Source organism: Stomoxys calcitrans, chromosome 3 (genome assembly GCF_963082655.1).
Source record: "Stomoxys calcitrans chromosome 3, idStoCalc2.1, whole genome shotgun sequence".
Taxonomy (NCBI): domain Eukaryota; kingdom Metazoa; phylum Arthropoda; class Insecta; order Diptera; family Muscidae; genus Stomoxys; species Stomoxys calcitrans.
In genome coordinates this window covers 195,541,471-195,561,930 of record NC_081554.1, presented here as the reverse complement: position 1 = coordinate 195,561,930, position 20,460 = coordinate 195,541,471, and the positions used below count along the sequence as shown (strand labels likewise).

The following is a 20,460-nucleotide window of genomic DNA, read 5'->3' as shown; positions in this document are numbered from 1 at the left end:
CATCCGATTAGACTTACATGTTGTACAATGATTTCTCTCATGACTTCCAACTGACTTTACTAACCTTGGTTTTATTTGGTCTGTGCATTGATATTGCTTCTATATTAATCGATGTTTAGATTTATTATTAAAACTGTCGAAAATATAGAATGTTGCGATTATCGATAATTTGCCAGCTCTCCTATGAAAAGGTGTCGCCAAACGGCATGCCGTACAATGTTGCCCCGGTGACAAAAACCCAAATGTCGAACATAAAATTAGTTACGAAATTATTTACTAATCTCTTAAAGAACACATCAAAGAAAAACCCAAAAAGTGACCATTCAAATAATTGGTGCTTTCAGTCCAAGATTTGCTAACAAAAAAGTGCGACATATTTTTCCCAAATATTTACATTTATTTATTTACTACTCTACTCTACTCTACTCTACTCTACTTTACTCTACTCTACTCTATTCTACTCTACTCTACTCTACTCTACTCTACTCTACTCTACTCTACTCTACTCTACTCTACTTTACTCTACTCTACTCTACTCTACTCTACTCTACTCTACTCTACTCTACTCTACTCTACTCTACTCTACTCTACTCTACTCTACTCTACTCTACTCTACTCTACTCTACTCTACTCTACTCTACTCTACTCTACTCTACTCTACTCTACTCTACTCTACTCTACTCTACTCTACTCTACTCTACTCTACTCTACTCTACTCTACTCTACTCTACTCTACTCTACTCTACTCTACTCTACTCTACTCTACTCTACTCTACTCTACTCTACTCTACTCTACTCTACTCTACTCTACTCTACTCTACTCTACTCTACTCTACTCTACTCTACTCTACTCTACTCTACTCTACTCTACTCTACTCTACTCTACTCTACTCTACTCTACTCTACTCTACTCTACTCTACTCTACTCTACTCTACTCTACTCTACTCTACTCTACTCTACTCTACTCTACTCTACTCTACTCTACTCTACTCTACTCTACTCTACTCTACTCTACTCTACTCTACTCTACTCTACTCTACTCTACTCTACTCTACTCTACTCTACTCTACTCTACTCTACTCTACTCTACTCTACTCTACTCTACTCTACTCTACTCTACTCTACTCTACTCTACTCTACTCTACTCTACTCTACTCTACTCTACTCTACTCTACTCTACTCTACTCTACTCTACTCTACTCTACTCTACTCTACTCTACTCTACTCTACTCTACTCTACTCTACTCTACTCTACTCTACTCTACTCTACTCTACTCTACTCTACTCTACTCTACTCTACTCTACTCTACTCTACTCTACTCTACTCTACTCTACTCTACTCTACTCTACTCTACTCTACTCTACTCTACTCTACTCTACTCTACTCTACTCTACTCTACTCTACTCTACTCTACTCTACTCTACTCTACTCTACTCTACTCTACTCTACTCTACTCTACTCTACTCTACTCTACTCTACTCTACTCTACTCTACTCTACTCTACTCTACTCTACTCTACTCTACTCTACTCTACTCTACTCTACTCTACTCTACTCTACTCTACTCTACTCTACTCTACTCTACTCTACTCTACTCTACTCTACTCTACTCTACTCTACTCTACTCTACTCTACTCTACTCTACTCTACTCTACTCTACTCTACTCTACTCTACTCTACTCTACTCTACTCTACTCTACTCTACTCTACTCTACTCTACTCTACTCTACTCTACTCTACTCTACTCTACTCTACTCTACTCTACTCTACTCTACTCTACTCTACTCTACTCTACTCTACTCTACTCTACTCTACTCTACTCTACTCTACTCTACTCTACTCTACTCTACTCTACTCTACTCTACTCTACTCTACTCTACTCTACTCTACTCTACTCTACTCTACTCTACTCTACTCTACTCTACTCTACTCTACTCTACTCTACTCTACTCTACTCTACTCTACTCTACTCTACTCTACTCTACTCTACTCTACTCTACTCTACTCTACTCTACTCTACTCTACTCTACTCTACTCTACTCTACTCTACTCTACTCTACTCTACTCTACTCTACTCTACTCTACTCTACTCTACTCTACTCTACTCTACTCTACTCTACTCTACTCTACTCTACTCTACTCTACTCTACTCTACTCTACTCTACTCTACTCTACTCTACTCTACTCTACTCTACTCTACTCTACTCTACTCTACTCTACTCTACTCTACTCTACTCTACTCTACTCTACTCTACTCTACTCTACTCTACTCTACTCTACTCTACTCTACTCTACTCTACTCTACTCTACTCTACTCTACTCTACTCTACTCTACTCTACTCTACTCTACTCTACTCTACTCTACTCTACTCTACTCTACTCTACTCTACTCTACTCTACTCTACTCTACTCTACTCTACTCTACTCTACTCTACTCTACTCTACTCTACTCTACTCTACTCTACTCTACTCTACTCTACTCTACTCTACTCTACTCTACTCTACTCTACTCTACTCTACTCTACTCTACTCTACTCTACTCTACTCTACTCTACTCTACTCTACTCTACTCTACTCTACTCTACTCTACTCTACTCTACTCTACTCTACTCTACTCTACTCTACTCTACTCTACTCTACTCTACTCTACTCTACTCTACTCTACTCTACTCTACTCTACTCTACTCTACTCTACTCTACTCTACTCGAGGGATTTTTTGGGAATGCCCCCATATTTTTATATCGGATTTCTACTCTATACCTAAATATCTCTCTTCCTCGCAGATCCGAGCTACCAATTTGTTTGTAGGGGGAGGCACGGCCCCTGGAATCTTGTATAAGATTCCTTCTCTATATTTTGGCATCCTGTTATCCCGATCTACCTTAGTGTTCACTTGATGATTTTTTGCATGGGGGGAGCGGCGGGCAGCAAACACTCATGAATACTTTATTTGTGTTTGTAACAGATTCTTACACTATTGATAGTTTTACATGTTGGTTTTACGTTAAGGCAAAACCCCATGATTTTTGTAACCAGATTCGCGTTTTGGGGTTAGCATGGAGGCGGGAACAAAATTTCGATTAATTTGTTTCCCAACTCCAATATCTCGCGGTTTTAATATTGGGATAAAAGGGAAGGACAGCCATACTTTGGATATAAAAAAATAAATCCACTTATTTTCAGGAGGAGCCTCTGCAAAAATTTTAGCGTAATGGGAACTGACAAAGAAATGAATAGCAACACATTGTCTTTTATATTAAAGATTTTTTTTTAATTTATAAATTTATTACTATATTTCTATACTAAATATCAATAAGACATGTCGGTTGCATTTTAGATAAAGCAACAAGTCCTCTGGTTGAATGCAAAGAATGAATGCTCTTTAGACCGGGGAATGACTCATATGAATATCCGGGATAGCGTGTGTTTACTGGGGTGTTTTGCCTTCAATTGGGGTTTTGTTTTCCTTTATGCCTCCATGTACATGTGTGTCAGGTGGATTTTTCAATGTATGCGTGTATGGCTGGGTTGGAGAATGAGTTCTGGTTTTTAGCAAACAGCGCAAAAAACGTAAACATACCGCTACTGGCAAGCCGCTAACCTGCCAATCGATGATGGTACATATTGCCGTCGTCACTTTGGCTGATTCCTAAGTGGCAAAGTCTAGTGCCGGTGTATGAGTATGCCGTTTTGCCATCTGTGTATGCAATGGTATTGGTTAGAGTTTTAGTACAACGACGATGACAACGACAACAAACAAGTACACGAGCTAAACACATGAGTATAAGTGTTGTGTGGTGTGCTGTGCTGTGGTTTTGGGGCGTTGAGATTTTCACAGTTCTTAACGTCTGCTGCTGCTGCTGCTGGCATCACTATAGTCAATACATTGACTTAATATGGCTTGTGTGTGTATTGCTGCAGCTGCTGCTGCTGTTTGCTGCGTACATTTTAAAGTCCGACTTCGGACACCAGATAAAGATAAACTTATTTCTTACTTGGTCAGTTGGGGTTACTTCTAGGGGTTCATTCATTAGCGAGCAACGCTAGCGAACAGACGACATTTCGGTTGAAATCAAAAAGAATTTTAAGTTTGGAAAAAAGTGAATATAAATCCAAAAAATATATAAATATAACTAAGAAGAAAAATATATAGAATTAAATAGAAATAAATCGTTTAAAGAAAACATATAAAATCAAGATTTGATTTTTTTTAAAGACAGAGTCCAAGAACTTAAAATTGTTCTTAACATATTTACAAAAATTTGGTTTTTCTAAATAACAAAAATTAGTGTTTATATGTTTGTTAACCTAACAAAATGAAAGAATTTGCAAAATTCTTGGCTCGTCGCTACAGTGTGGTAAATGCTGAAGAAGATGATGCAGTGACCACCAATCACCAGCACCTGAACATGGATCATGTGGAGAAACGCAAAAGTCTTAATGCGAGACGTTCTGTCAACACCTCTGGCATTCTAAATTCGTTTTTTAATGAGCGAAGGAATGCAAATAGCGCACGATCACCCAAATGTAAGTGTGTCACACCCCAAAAGTCCCCAAAAACTTATGAATAAAATATTAAGAGGGAAGAAAATAGATATACAAAACATGAACTAGAATTTAGTACAAGTAAAATGTTTTCCAATTCAATAAGAACATAGGAATAAACAAACAACAACAGCAAGAAAAAAAACAACTACTTCCGAAAAAGTTTGGCCTCGTTGAATTAATTTCTGGGTAAACTCAATAACAGACAACGTGAGGTTTGTGGGAATTCAACACAAAATCACGCCAAGTTAAAGTGAATTAAAAAAAATTAGTTTTGTGACAAAAATGGAAATACATGATGATGATGAGATGAATGTGTAAATGTTGCTTTAAGATTTACCCCCGTTTTTATTTTTTTTTTTTTACAAAAACTTTAAAATTTTGTTTTGCTGATATCATGTTTGGTTGTTGGTTTGGCGATAATTACTTAAGAGCTTTGTTCCAATATAGCCCTGAAAGCATTGAGATAGATTTTGTTTGGGGAAAATTAAACTAGGGCATTGTTTCAATTGTTCTGGGGAAGTACAAAGAAAATATTGAAAAATTTTTTGACCACTGCAATTTAAATAAAGTTGGATTTTTGTTGTTGGCAGGGCTTTGAAAAAAATCATAAGTTTTTTAGTATTTATCTAAAGACTTTTCTAAAAGAATTACGATTTCGAAAATGTGTTTATTTGTTTATTAATTAATTTTATTCAAAAACGTTTCTAAAATGCCGCGAACCGTCCAGAAACTTCTTCAAAAGAACCACAACAAAATGTAAACATTTTAATATAATGCCAAAATGCTGAGTTCAATCAATTCCTAATCTTCTTTTTCAACTATGAATCAATAATGAGATGCTTTGAAAATACAAATGTTTGATAAAAAAAAAACAACAAACATGAAGATTTAGGCGTTAGATGAAACCAAGAGAATGGATTTTGATTTAGTTTGGGGTTTGTTTTTTGAAATCGTTGATGCGTAAACGTTACTATCTTGCCAAAAACTGTAAATTGATTTCAAAATTTTAATAAAATTTTAGTTTTAATTTTAAACTTTTCTCTGCATAATGTTATCAAATCAAACGCTAATTTATTTTCAGCATTTTGTTTGTAAACCCGTTAGACTTATAGTACAAAAGTAACATAAAAATTCTGGAAATGTTAATTAAATAAATGCCGTTTTATTTCACACCAAGAAATAAACACATTTTCTACTTCCTTAACAAAAACAAAAAGTAAATAAAATAAATATATGGAACGAAAGATTATATGCAGCTGTTAATAAATAGCCAAGAGCCTCAAGGCTGATCACAGTTGAATTAATCAGTTTGCTTGTTAATAACGCATACATGTCATTGGAAGAGATGTGCGGTGGAACAAGTGATTTTAGTTTTTCATTTCAATTTTAAATATATGCACAAGACAAGTTGGAATAAAATACAATATGACATGACGGTAAAACAAACCTTTGACAATGTCCAAAATGACAAAGTTCTTGTCACTATTGAGGAATCAATAAGTTTGAGTAATTATGAAAAAGAGGGTTCCTCTTCCTCTTTTTCATAATAACTTTAACCTATTGATTTCTCAATAGTGACAAGAACCTTGCCATTTTGAACATTGTCAAAGGTCTGAGCATAATCAAAGTCTAGTTTAAATGGATGCAACTAAAAATTAAAAAAAATAACTAAAATATTTATTTTTAAAATAAAACAAGATACCGGATCGGTTTAAATGGCAGCTATATCAAGTTATGTGTCGACTTGAACCATATTTGACACAGTTGTTAGAAGTCATAACGAAACACCTCATGCAAAATTTCAGTCAAATCGGATTAGAATTACGCCCTCTAGTGGCTCAAGAAATCAAGATTCAAGATCGGTTTATACGGCAGCTACATTAGGTTATGTATCGATTTAAAGCATACTTAGCACAGTTGTTGAAAGTCATAATAAAACATCTCAAGGAAAATTTCAGCCAAATCGGATAGAAATTGCGCCCTATAGACGCTCAAAAGGTCAAGACCCCAGATAGTTTTATATGACAGCTATGTCAGGTTATAGAACGATTTCAACCATACTCAGCATAGTTGTTGGAAAGTCATAATAAAACACATCATGCAAAATTTAAGCCAAATTGGATAAGAATTATGCCCTCTAGTGGCTCAAGAAGTCATGATCCAAGATCGTTTTATATGGCAGCTATATCAAAACATGAACCGATATAGCCCATTTACAATCCCAACCGACCTACACTAATAATATGTATTTGTGCAAAATTTCAAGCAGCTAGCTTTACTCCTTCGAAAGTTTGAGTGCTTTCGACAGACAGACGGACGGACATGGCTAGATCGACATAAAATGTCATGACTATCAAGAATATATATATACTTTATGGGGTCCTAGATCAATATTTCGAGGTGGTACAAACGGAATGATTAGATTAGTATACCCCTATCCCATGGTGGTGGGTATAATTGAACCACATTAACCAAGCTCGACAACCTATATATTAGCTAAACTTTTCCCAGTGCATGTGTTTTTGTGTAATGACAGATTTTTTTGTCTACACAAATTATACTACTTCCATGGTATAGACATGATTCTGTGTATCTGTAGGAATTTGTATTGATGGCTTCGAACGGTAGACAATGGTTCTTGCTGTTGCTCCGTGTGCCCTGTTTCGAAGCCCGGCCAGGATTGGGAAAAGTACAGCTAATAGACAGGGTGGTCGAGCGTGGTTAATGTGGTATTTACATCATAGAGGCGTTTTCACAATAAATTCGGTATTCATACAACATACCAACGTACGGCCTTTGAAGCCTTTTACACACCTAATATGGTTGATGAGTAATTCCAAACCATATTACGAAACTCGTCCCATAGTGGTTGGTATGTGTTGCGATATCTGGCTTTCCTTTTCCATTTGCAAAGAAAAATCTACGATCATTGAGCTTGTCACGAAAGAGAAACAATCATAAATTTTTTTGTGTTTAAATAAATCAGCAAATGATATTTAGAAATTTTTTAGGACCGGCGAAGACTATGGAAATGTTTTTATTATAGGAAAAAGTTTGTAGCAATCATCAAAAAGTTTTGAAGATGAAATTCGAGATCATACTGTACAAAATTTGAAACGAATGATGGTGAAGTGTATGTCATTTTGTCAGAACAGCGCCAAATATCAAATACAAATTTAGAAATAAATTTTTTTCACCTATGTGCTATTATTTTAACCACAGCTGTAGGTCCTTTTAAATAAATGTTTCGTTTTCCCTTTTAATGCTTATGCAAATTTAATTGCTCTTCTTTTTTCGCTTTTTATACTTTTTTTCTTTATCTTCTAAGCTCACGAGAAGCAAATTTTTTATACAAACTTTTATCTTCTTCTTCTTCTGATTCATAAAATCATTCTTTAGCTTCAAAACTTAACAAATTAGAAATAAAATTTTATGTGTTTTTCAAAAGAATTTAAACCATCACCTACATTAATTAATTTCAATCAAATTATTTCGCCAAATCTACTTATATAAACAAATCAACTTAAAAGTTTTTTTGGTTTTAACTGTCAGCTTGATTTAAAATTAATTTTTTGATTTATATTGTTTGCATATAATTTCTAAATTTATGAAAAAAATACTGTATCATCGCCTAACAACAAACAAACAAAAAACATACACACACAATAAATAATTTTTGCAAATTGGGATCAAAAGAGAAAAAAACGGTGTGTTGACACTTCAGTGGAAAGAAATTTTATGCAGCCCAACTCAATGGAATTAAAGAAACAAAAAACGACAAACAAGAAAAATTTCCATTAACAAATAAAAATCACTTTGGGTTATACAAGGAGTTACGACTCGTCGCGTTAAAGCATCAAACGGTAGATTTTTGATTAAAATTTGGAACTCTGCTCAAAATACTCATATGTGGAGTGCGTAACAAACAAAAAATCCCTCATGGTACAATCTGGAAGTGTTAGCTTTCGCCAAAATTTAAATGTTGCCAAAACATTTGTTGGCTTGGTCAAACAATATGAACTTTCGATTTGGATACACGAGGCTGAGTGCATGTGAGTGTATTTCATACTAATATAAATCCAAAGAGTTATCATGTCAAATTAGTCCCTAATTAATCCCTCTGACTCTCAGTGTGTTTAAGAATTTAAATTAAAAAAAATATATATATAAAACCCTACACCTACCTTGCAATTATAAATTAGGGCAATATACAATACAAATATATATGTATATGAGAGCTATATCTAAATCTGAACCGACATTCAAATAAATCGTTTGAAAATTGTTATTACTACGGCCATATAAGTGCAAATCCGATAATAAAAATGTATGGGTGCTACATCTGATTTTGATGAAATCTTGCAGATATGTTAAGATCAGCAACAAAACAATTCGTGCCAAATTTTGTGCGGATCGGTTGAAAATTGTAGTTACTACGGCGATTTAAGTGCAAATCGGGCGATACATATATGGGAGCTATATCTAAATCTAAACCGATTTTGCTGAAATTGTGCAGTTATGTTAAAATCAGTAACAAAACAATCTGTGCCAAATTTTGTGTAGATCGGTTGAAAATTGTAGCTCCCATGGCCGTTTGAGTGCAAATCGGGCGATACATAGCTATATTTAAATCGGAACCGATTTTGATGAAATCTTGCAGATATGTTAAGATCAGCAACAAAACAATTCGTGCCAAATTTAGTGCAGATCGGTTGAAAATTGTAGCTACTACGGCCATTTAATTGAAAATCGGGCGATACATATATATGGGAGCTATATTTAAATCCGAACCGATTTTGATGAAGGACAGACAGACAGACGCACATAGCTAAAAAAAGTGATTCTGAGTCGATCGGTATATTTATCAATGTGTCTATCTCTCTTCATTTTGGGGGTTACAAACAAATTCACTAAGTTATAAGTTATAAGCTAAGCTAAGTTATACCCTACACAACAGTAGTGGTATAGGGTATAAATAGATATATTCACGTGCCAAAATAAATCTTTAAATCTCCACCCCTTTACCAAGTTTTCTTTGCTTTTATCGGTCTAGAGTGACGCTTTTAAAACTAGAAAAAAAACACAATTGGCTTCTTTGTTTAGAACTAGTCCGCCCCCTCCAAACTTCTCCCTGATAGTGTCATTTAATAACACTTTATTATACTAATTATAGTTTTCATACCAAAAAAAAAGAAAAAAAAACACAGCATTATCAATTCGTAAGCAGCCAAATATCACGTTTAATAAAGTTTTCGTTTTTTTACCGTTTTCGATAATATTCTTTTTTTCTCTCCACCCTTTGTTTTGCTTTGTGCTTTAATGCAAAGTCAAGTTCACGGTTGAAATGTTCAATTATACTTTTTCCCTATAGCAGAAATCAGAAGAAGTAAATACTTTTTATTTATTGCCTGAAGATGAATTAAAATTTAAATGCGAAAAAAATGAAACCTACATTGATTACTTGATAGTTGCTGCTACTTAGCAGTGACCAGTAAACACTTTACTACTTATCGTTTATGGTTCGATTTATGATGGCTTAAGAATACTGCTTTAATTATCGTTTTTCAATAGTTTGTAATAGATGGCGAATGGGAACTTGTTTTTTGAGTTAACCCACCATATAAGCTCAGTTTGTTGTGGTAAACACACATAAAGACTTTCAACACCTCCAAAAAAATAAATTAGAACAACAAATAACACATGTTGTTGAGTTTCTAGAAGCGCGTATTTTTTCCAAATACCATAATAATCTTTACTTTGTGCATATTTTTTGTTTTGTGGATGCATGCCGGTTTTATGCTTGTGCTTTGTTTCCAACTTCCATTTAACATATTTGCCAACGAATCTCAAAGCAACTATGAAGAAAAAAAACACTTTTCTAGAAACAAATCGATTTGGTCAGGGAGATTATAATCAATGGAACGGTCATTTGTACAATTTTGCAAGAGACAAAGAAGCGAAAACAAGAAAATTAATAAAACAAATTTTAATTTTTTCTCTCGCGTTGCCGATTGGGCCACAAAACACTTTTTCAATTGTCCATTGCTGGCGTAAGCACATTATTTGTTATTATGTTGAAAACTCTAAGGAAAAATCAAGTCATGTGTTTGCAGAACCTATGCATCATCATCAGAAAGGCTTATTTTCAAATGCCAGTTCTCATTATGTAGTCCCCGAAGAAGTTTTTTTTTGCTCTTTTAATTGCAAATAAAAATGTTAAAACTATCATTTATTGCAGCAAGTGGATGTTGATTGATAATCAAGCGTCGTAATAGCCCAACATGCTGCTGGCTAAATTCCATTCAAGTACTTTGTGGCCAAAGGCAATAAATGCTTGTACACTGACTCTAAGTTCGTGGATGTCTAGAAAAATGTTCATTCTTGTTAAATGCTAAAAGAAATACATCATAATTAAATACTGTTAACAAGCGAATCGGACAATTTTTTTTGTAATGTTTCCAAGATTAAATAGACTTTAAAATAATTTGGTACCTTTAGAGTTAGCAGATTCTTCTGCTTATCTTACAATTACAATAAACAAAAAAATTACAATAATCTTTGTACCCTACACCACCACTGTGGTACAGGGTATTGTAACTTGGAGCTTTTGTTTGTAACACCCAGAGGGAAGAGAAATGGACCCATTGATAGGTATACCGATCGACTCAGAAACACTTTCTGATTCGTTTTAGCTATGTCCGTCCGTCTGTCCATGATAATTTGTCTACAAACTACAGGTACCAATTTTCATTCGATCATCTCCAAATTTGGCGCATATATTTTTTTTGACGTAGAGAAAAAGCCCATTGAAATTGGAACAAATCGGTTCAGATTTGGATATAGCTCCCATATACAGGTTCGACCGATTTGCAGTAATAATGCAATAAAATGGTCACTTGTTAACCGATTCTCTCGAAATTTGGTAGGAAGAATTTTCTCTTGACTCTCGACATTACTGGTGAAATTCATGGAAATCGGCTCATATTAAGATATAGCTCTCTACATATATATCGACCGATTTTCACTCCTGGAGCCACTACAAACGCATTTATTGACCATTCTTCCCAATATCTTGCTTAACTCTTTCCTTGACGACTACCACAATATCTAAGAAATTTGGTTGAAATCGGTTCAGATTTAGATACAGCTCCCATATATATGTTAGTTCGATTTTAAGACATATTGCAATAAAATGCTCATTTGTCAACCGATTCTCTAGAAATTCGGCAGGAAGGATTTTCTTATTACCGGTGAATTTCGAAGAAATCGGTCCAGATTTAGATATAGCTGCCTTATATGTATATCGCCTGATTTTCACCCACTTTGTACTTATAGGGTAGGCGTAAGGTATTATAAAGTCAATATCGCAAGACTTTTGCCTTTCCTTACAGGTTTACATTTATATCCGAATTTACCTGAATCAGTATTTTCCTCAAATTCTTGACAAATTTTTATTTTATTTTGCGAATAAAAAGTTTCCATATATTGTGTGCTTCTTCTTCTCAATAGTGTCAAATTTCCGCGATAAAGTGGAATGGGGCAAAATTATCATTTAATACATAGACTATCTGCTTTACTCCGTTTTTAATACGTGACATTTATTTCAATTTATATCGCTAAAAAAATGAGTGTTAACATGTTTAAGAACGTTAATAAAAACTAAAATACACTGTGCGGCAAATTAAATACTTAAATACTATTAAAGAAAAATCGAAATTCCAAAATCAAGAAAAATGAAATAAAAAATAAAATAGAATAAAAAAAAATAAAATGAAATAAAATAAAATAATTGAAATAATAAAAAGTAATATGAACAATCAAAAAAAAAAAAAAAAACTGGAATGAAAAGAAATGATTTAAAACAACAAAATGAAATAAAAATAATATAAAAAGAAAAAAGTAAAAGCGTGCCAAAGTCGGCCGGGTCAAATTTGCTAAACATTTATAAAAAAAAAAAAATAAAATTAGTTGAAGGGCGTAATTTTATTCTACATACCAAATTTCTGTCAAACCAGCAAAAATTAAAGCTCTAGGAACACTATGTACGAAATTTCAGCCAAATGGAACAAAAATTGCGGTTTCCAGGGGCATAAGAAGTCAAATCGGGAGACAGGTTTATATATGAGCTATATCAGGTTATAGACCGATTTGGATCGTACTTGGCACAGACGTTGGAAGTCATAACAGAACACTATTTGCAAAATTTCAGCCAAATCGGACAAAAATTGCGGCTTCCAGGGGCTCAAGAAGTCAAATCGATAGATCGGTTTATATGAGAGCTATATCCAAATATAAACCGTTATGGCCCATTTGCAATCTCCAATGATCTACATCAATATAAAATAACTGTGCAAAATTTCAAGTGGCTGGCTTTACGCGTACGAGCGCTATAGTGTTTTCGACAGACGGACGGACGGACTTGGCTAGATCGACTCAGAATGTCGAGACCATCAAAAATATATAGACTTTATGGGGTCCTAGATCAATATTTTGAGGTGTTATAAACGGAATGACTAGGTTAGTATACTTCCATCTAATGGTGGTGGGTATAATAACATGTAATAAAGTACGACACAAGTATATAAGGATACAAAATGAAATCAATCCAGAATTGAAATCTGATTCCTTGATCAACATTTCAAAGAACATTGTTTGAAATTTCCCATCAAAAATCCAGTTCCTACTCATTACAGTCATTTAAGTGTAAACAAATCAACATAAAGAAGTATTAGCCACACAGCTTGACACTTGTCAAACCACACTTCATGCCTTATTTGAGGTGGCTATAAAACACGTTCCAATCACGTTTCAGCAACACAAGACTGAGCCCACGTACCAGTAAAACATGAAAAAAAAAGAATTGCCGATTGAATTGGAAAAAAAGAATACGAATAAAATTCTAACATTGTTCAACGTATAAATGAGCTATAAATAATTTATTTATTATGATTAAGCATAAAATTTCCATCTCATAATGGATTATAACTCATAGGCATGCAATGGATTAACGTTTAAAGTAAAATGAATGATTTTTTCAAGAAATGAAAAAAAGAAAAATTTAGTGCCGCCAAAAAAATAACACTGTTACAAATTGAAACTTTTCTAATGAACCAATTGGCCAATTGGATTACTGGCCTTTTTGATATATGTTGTTCCATTTCTAATGAAGCAAATAACAAATGCATGTCATTGCTTAATTACAAAGGGTATTTTAAAAACATGTAAAAGCTTGCTAAATACGACCGGGTCGAATCTTATATACCCTCCACCAGAGATGGTCTGCTTGTCTGTTTTTTAGGTTTTCGACTGTCAAAAAGTTGTAAACTGCGAAAACGTCATGTATTTATAAAGCTTCGCTTCTTGTTTAGTTTGGACAACATATCATTGTTTTAGATGTTTCGTTGTTGCTATAAAGCCTGTATCAATTTTTCAAAATTTTACATTTGATAAAATCGCTGCGTTCCTGAGCAGTTTGACCACGTTAGGATATTCACAAATGCCGCCAGTATGTATTAGTAATAGAGAATAATAATAAAATGTTGTTTATGTTTTCACCACCGTAGCGCAGAAGTTAGCATGGCCGCCTATGGCGCTGAACACCTAGGTTCGAATCCTGGCGGGACAACCAGAAAAAAATTTCAGCGGTGGTTTTCCCCTCCTTATGCTGGCAACATTTGAGAGGTAGTATGCCATGTAAAACTTCTCTACAAAGGAGGCCCCTTATCATTGAGCTTAAACTTGAATCGGACTGCACTCATTGATATGTGAGAAATTTGCCCCTGTTCCTTAGTGGAATGTTCATGGGCAAAATTCGCATTTACATTTTTTATGTTCTCGCCAGGATTGGAAATCAGATGTTTTCTGTTATAGAAGCACGTTCTATACCATGTACGAAGGTTGTAGGATTTCGTAATTATTTTTCAATTCTGTCCAAAACTATATATCTTTTGGCTAGGTTTATGACGTTTTTGACGTATGTGTATACGTCGGAAGTGTATGTCATATACGTTGGAGTTTCCGACAGGCCATCTCTGCCTTCCACCATTGATCGCATTTATCAAGTTCTTTGAATGAATTTTTTAAATATATATGAGCTGTATCCAATTATTGAACGATGTGAACCTTGTATGTCATGGCTGTTAGAAGTCAAAGAAAAATACCACATCCAAAATTTCAAGGAAATCGGATAAGAATTGTTAGAAGCTCAAGAGCCCAAGACCCAATATCGGTTTATATGGCAGAATCAATTCAAGCGCCTAGCTTTACTCCTTCGAAAGTACCTTCGCATAAGTATACCCCCATCCTATGGTGAAGGGTATAGAAAATAATGTTGGAATTCTTAGAGGTGTTAAAAGCGGAATGATAAAATTAGTATACATCCATCCTATGGTGGAGTGTATAAAAAAAGATTTTGATATTTTTAGAAAACTTTTCTATGTTTTGTAAGTTATTTGAAAAAAAAAAGGAAATGATTAATGAATTAATGAAAAACAAAATAAAATTACTATAAAAGACATAATTAAACTATTATCAACGATTGCAGAACTTAAGAAATAATTTTTATTGTATGGAAACTTTTTAAAATTTTAAAATAATTTTAAACAGCATTTCTAAAAAATATTCATAGAAAATTAATAACACAATTGGCTAAGTTCATAGACTTTTTATTATATTAATATTGTTGTTCTTTCCTTTTGTTTGTGCATTTTAAAATTACCTTTCTTAAAAATATTTCTAAAATTTTTAAAGAAAGAATTTTTAGTAAGCATAACATTAATTTTTCTACAACATTTTTTTTGAATTTTTTTTTATTTCATACCCTAACACAATTTTTATTTATTTTATTTTCAAATGTCTAACATTTTGATAAAAGTAATATTTTCGGGACTCTCTAATATTTCAAAATAATGTAGGGCTACACATACATCTTTTATTGTTTTACAAGCCATTTGACATAATAATAAAACCCCTTTGCACCAACAGCATTGTGTTCAGTTTAGATATAGAAAGCAAAGAAAAGACTTAAGACACATACACCCAAATATGTGAGAGGGAAGCTGAGAATGGTTTGGTTCGTGACGTTTTAGCAATTTATTCAATGAAACTTTTTAATATAAGCAAATACATGAGTAATGCTTCTCTCAAAAAAAAACAACATTTCAAAGTCCAAACAATTTCTGATGACACAAAAGAAAGAGAGGGAGAGAGAATTTAAAAAGAACCTCCTCACTGTAGAGAGCAGAAAGTACTTCCCCCAGATGTTTGCACATTTCAGAGCATTCCAACTGCAGGTCTTAGTTTCTGCTTGATTAGAATCAAAACATTTTTTGTGACATTAGCTTAATTGTTATTATGTGCGTCTCTTGGCATTTGATGCTAGTTGTGATGCGTGGCATTATTTTTCTTTGCTTTCATTCACTTGCTTTTTCTTTGTTTCCTTATGATGATGGCACAGCGGTTAGTTTCTTTTACCTCCCTTGCATATAAATCGGTGTTAATTTACTAGGCACCTTATTGTTCGACATTATAAAGATTTGTAGAATTCAGTTTGCTATAAAATCTCGACGACTTAAGAACGAAATATAAATTTTAACAAAAAATAGTTTTTGGCTTAAAATTGAAACTAAGAAAATTTTTCTTGTTAAAATTTTGGAAAAGGGAGAGAGTGAAAAAATAAAACCATAGCCTCACATTAAGAAACTAAATGACTTTACATTCTCCTTTACGTTTTCGAAAAAAAACCCTTAAAAATGACCATACGAAAGCGTTTACGCCGTAGCTCTTTAAAAGATTTCTTTGAAACGGTTTACAATGGAACTCGTCGATGTTCCAAGGAGCTTAAGTTTCGCCAACAAACAAAACCCGCTATTACGGAAGAAAGTAAGAATTTCATTTCAAAACCTTGGTTGTTACTTATAGCGTTGCATATGCATGTGCGTGTGTAATAGTGGAAATCAATCTGTTTAGTTTTAAATGCTAATCTAATATCAATGCTAGTGGCAGTTGAAAAGATTTGCGGAATTGTTATTAAAATTCAATGTCATCTTAAAGCAGCATTTCTATCATTCCATTGGAAGTGGCAAGCAAATGTTCCTGCTGCCTAGCACTTAAAATTATAAAAACAAAAATCTGTCGACTTATTGTTGTTGTGGTTGGTTGGTGTTTGTTTGTCATTTCAAATGGTAGAAAGCAAATTTAACGAATATCAATCTAACTAAATTTAGTAAAAGCAAGTATTGTTTAGGATCTTCAAAATAATAAAAAATATGCGTCATCTCATTCACACTTTCAAAACAATTAAATCTCTTGAGAGGGGGAACAGTATAAAAAACATACGTAGTTAAATTGTTTATTCTAGAAATGTTTTACTGTCCATGTGCAATCAGCAATTTGACAAAATGTCAATAATTAAAAATCATTTATTGATATCAGCAACAGATAATTATCTTCGGCATTCCTCCACATTTCACACTATAGTATTGAACAATATAAGCTATTACCTAACGAAAGACTTGACTTAGATCATATGTTCTGAGAATTAAAAAAAAAAACACTAATTAAATGTTTTTTTTTTAATATTAAATCTGACCAAGTCTGTCCATAACGTTTAGTTTTCAATAAGCCATATCCTGTTATTGCGTTTAGTCATATTCTAGAATTTCTCCAATGAAAACAATAAACGTTTGTCACAACTTGTAGTGGTTTGTTCATATGGTATATATCTCATTTATTAATATTTATATTGGTAATGAACAAACCTATTTCCCGTACTATGCAATTTGCATTGCAAGTGACCAGTAATTTTTATTAAACCCAATATAATAAGCATTTAATTTTTATATCCACCACCAGAGAATGGGGGTAAACGTAAAGGGTGATTTTTTAAGAGATATAGAATAGTTTAAAAGAAAAATCCATAAAATTCATGAAATCTTTATTTGAATCAATAGTAAGGTCTACATAAATTAATTTTTGAAGATTATTTCATGCCGTGACTGAGCCTCAAATTGTCCATCCGCTTTGTCCAATTTTGGTATACTCTTTCCAACATTTCGGCCGGTATCTCTGGAATAAATGCTTCAATGTTGTCTTCCAAAGCGTCAATTGAAGCGAGCTTGTCTATAGAGACATGAGTTTTAACATGGCCCCACAAAAAATAGTCTAGAGGCATTACATCGCACGATCAAGGCATGAGCTTTAACATAAATAGCACGAGCTAGGCAGACAGTTGGTCGGTCCCGAATGTGAAATAAAAAACTCGCCTCTCAATAAGCCCATACTTACGCGTGCTGTGTGGCATGTTTCACCGTCTTGTTGAAACCACATCATTCACAGTTAAGTTATGATTCGCGTTATTTTTGAAGAAGTACGGTCCAATGATGCCACCAGCCCATAAATCGCACCAAACTGTGACTTTTTCTCGATGCATTGGTAGCTCTTGCTATGCTTCTGGCTTATCTTCACTCCAAAGTCGACAATTCTGCTATTTACGTAACCAAATGCAAATTTGCTCATGAACATTCCGTTCAGCGTCATAGGCGGACATGCTAACCTCTGCGCTACGTTGGTCTCCAAGATAAGATTGTCAAAAAGATAAGACCTAAAAATCGCCCTTTTATATGTATTTTTGATTGTCTTGAAATTCCAAGCCGATTTAGACAATCCCGTCCTTCTGAACAAAGCTAGGCTATTGAAACTTTGCCCAAATACTTTCTAAATATTGGTGCAGGTCAGTTGGGATTGTAAATGGGCCATATCGCTTCTTGTTTTGATATAGCTGCCTTAGCTGCCGATCTCGGATCTTGATTTCTGGAGCCTCTAGATGGCACAGTTCTTATCCCATTTGGCTGAACGTGATGTTTTGTTTTATTTGATATGGCTGCCATATAAAACTGTCTCCCGATTTGACATATCGAGCCTCTAGAGGGTGTATTTAGGCTGATATTTCGTGTCAATTATGGTCCAAATCGGTGCATAACCTAACATAGCTCCCATATAAACAGATTACCCGGTTTGACTTTTTAAGCGTGCAGAGGGCTCACACACTACAGAAATTGAAAAGTAAACCTTTACACCGATCTGTAACCTGACATAACTCCTATATATTTGAAAAAAGTCAATCAAAGAACTTGTCACATGTAATTCATGATGGAGGGTATATAAGATTCAGAGCAGCCGAACTTACTAACTTTTCTTGTTATATACTAATTTTATTATTTTCTTTTTATTTAAATTGTTCTCTTGTTTACCTGAGCTATACCTACTCCTCCAAAAATTGTTCCTTTACTCACATTAACTATCTTGCAATGACATTATTATTCTATAAAAGTTTCATATATCATTTCATTCAGTGCGGTTGTTTTTTTTTTGGCAAATTCTATGTCAGCAGCTCACACACCTTTTCCTTGATATACGCAAAAACAAACAACTATCTCACATACTTAATCTTGGAAATGTAATTAAAAGCGAAACAGAAATCTTCCATTCGTAGGGGTTTTTTCCACACTATCTAAGTTTGTCACAAAATCCGCAAAAGGGCACATAATATGAACAGACATTTTTTTCTTTTCCATCCTGCCTTTGTCTACAAATCAAAACTGGTTCTATGGTTTTTTTTTGATGGCATGGACAACACTCAATGCCTTTGCTATTTGCCACACCGCCATCAACAACATTCAGGTTAACATATGTAGAACTCTAAGGGGCCAAGTTCAATTCCTTTGCTGATGCGTGTCTAGAATCAAACTAGTTTTTGCAACAGGCCTTCTCTTGTTTTTCCATGTTATTTGTGATGCTTAAGTGTTCGTTGTAGTAAAAGGTTCTTTGGCATGCCTCAGGAATGTTCTATAGGAAGACTATCATGCATTTATGTAAGATGTTTGCTTGTTTTTGTTCGCCTTTGTTTTTGTGTTTACATCTGTGGCTTTGCCAAGACCTTGACTTGTAAAACAAAGCGAAAATTCAGAAAAATCCTTTCTCTTTTCCAAGCATATTGACGACAGCAGAACTCAAATGGCTTGGTTAATTGGTTTAAGGACAAGCTTGAGCGATTTTTTTTTGTTCGCTTTACAATAAAAGAACTAAGAACAAATTTCAAAGAAGTACCTATATAAAATAAGATTTGTAGGTGAAGACAATGAGGACAAGGTGAATTAATTGAATAAGAGATCAAAAGTTAAAACTATTTTATATACGATTTTTAAATAAATTTTTGTTGTATAGTCGAATCCGCTTAATTGAAAAAAGCAAAATACTAAACATTTTTTTCCAATTTCCGATATTTTCAATTAAGCGGAGCTAATAACATTGAAAACTGATTCTTTCCACAAATTTTGTCTTTCAGTTAACCGGCTTATTCGGGAGTCGGCCGATACATAAGTATTCAAAATTTGCTTCAGAAATATTTTTCTCAAATATATTCTATCAATTGTCTGCTGGTATAAAAATAATTTAATCAGTGCGAATGACTAACTGGCCTAATGGCCAAATTTTTATTTTATGCCATCCCGTTTAATTGTGCACTTGTCTAAATTCTGATTTACAATTTATTTTAATCGAATCAAACCAGTTCTACCCATCGCTGAAAGTTCAACGCCATTTCTGTTTATTAATACATTTGAATTTTCTATATTAAAATGTTTTAGCTACATGCTTGATTACGAGCGAGTATTAAATGATATAAATTACAGTGCAAAATTATCTACGAACGTTTAAGAGAGCAGGGAGACTTATCTCATTTCCATTAATGCTGTCCGATTCAATTCAGTTTTAGCCCAATTATAAGGGACATATGATTTATAGCAAATTCGAAATGCTAGCCATAGAGCCGTACAGAGCTGAAATGCTTCTAAATGTGGGCAGCACTTAGCTGAAATATGTTTTTAATATTCTCGTTTTCGATTTGAACCCA

The 20,460-nt window shown here is 33.8% G+C and overlaps 1 protein-coding gene across 4 annotated transcripts in view; it reads left to right on the top strand.

Annotated features, from left to right (window-relative positions):
• LOC106082157 (scavenger receptor class B member 1) overlaps positions 1 to 20,460 on the top strand; it is a 92,013-nt gene that overhangs the window by 48,971 nt on the left and 22,582 nt on the right. The window contains exon 1 of one of the 4 annotated variants that reach the window (XM_013244545.2): positions 4,025 to 4,529. The exons of 2 other annotated variants lie outside the window; for them this stretch is intronic. In XM_013244545.2, the coding sequence (XP_013099999.2) occupies positions 4,319 to 4,529 (211 nt within the window). In that variant the 5' untranslated portion in view covers positions 4,025 to 4,318. Of the gene's footprint in view, positions 1 to 4,024; positions 4,530 to 16,285; positions 16,431 to 20,460 lie in introns of those variants that run through there. One more of the 4 variants, XM_013244621.2, reaches the window with a different exon arrangement.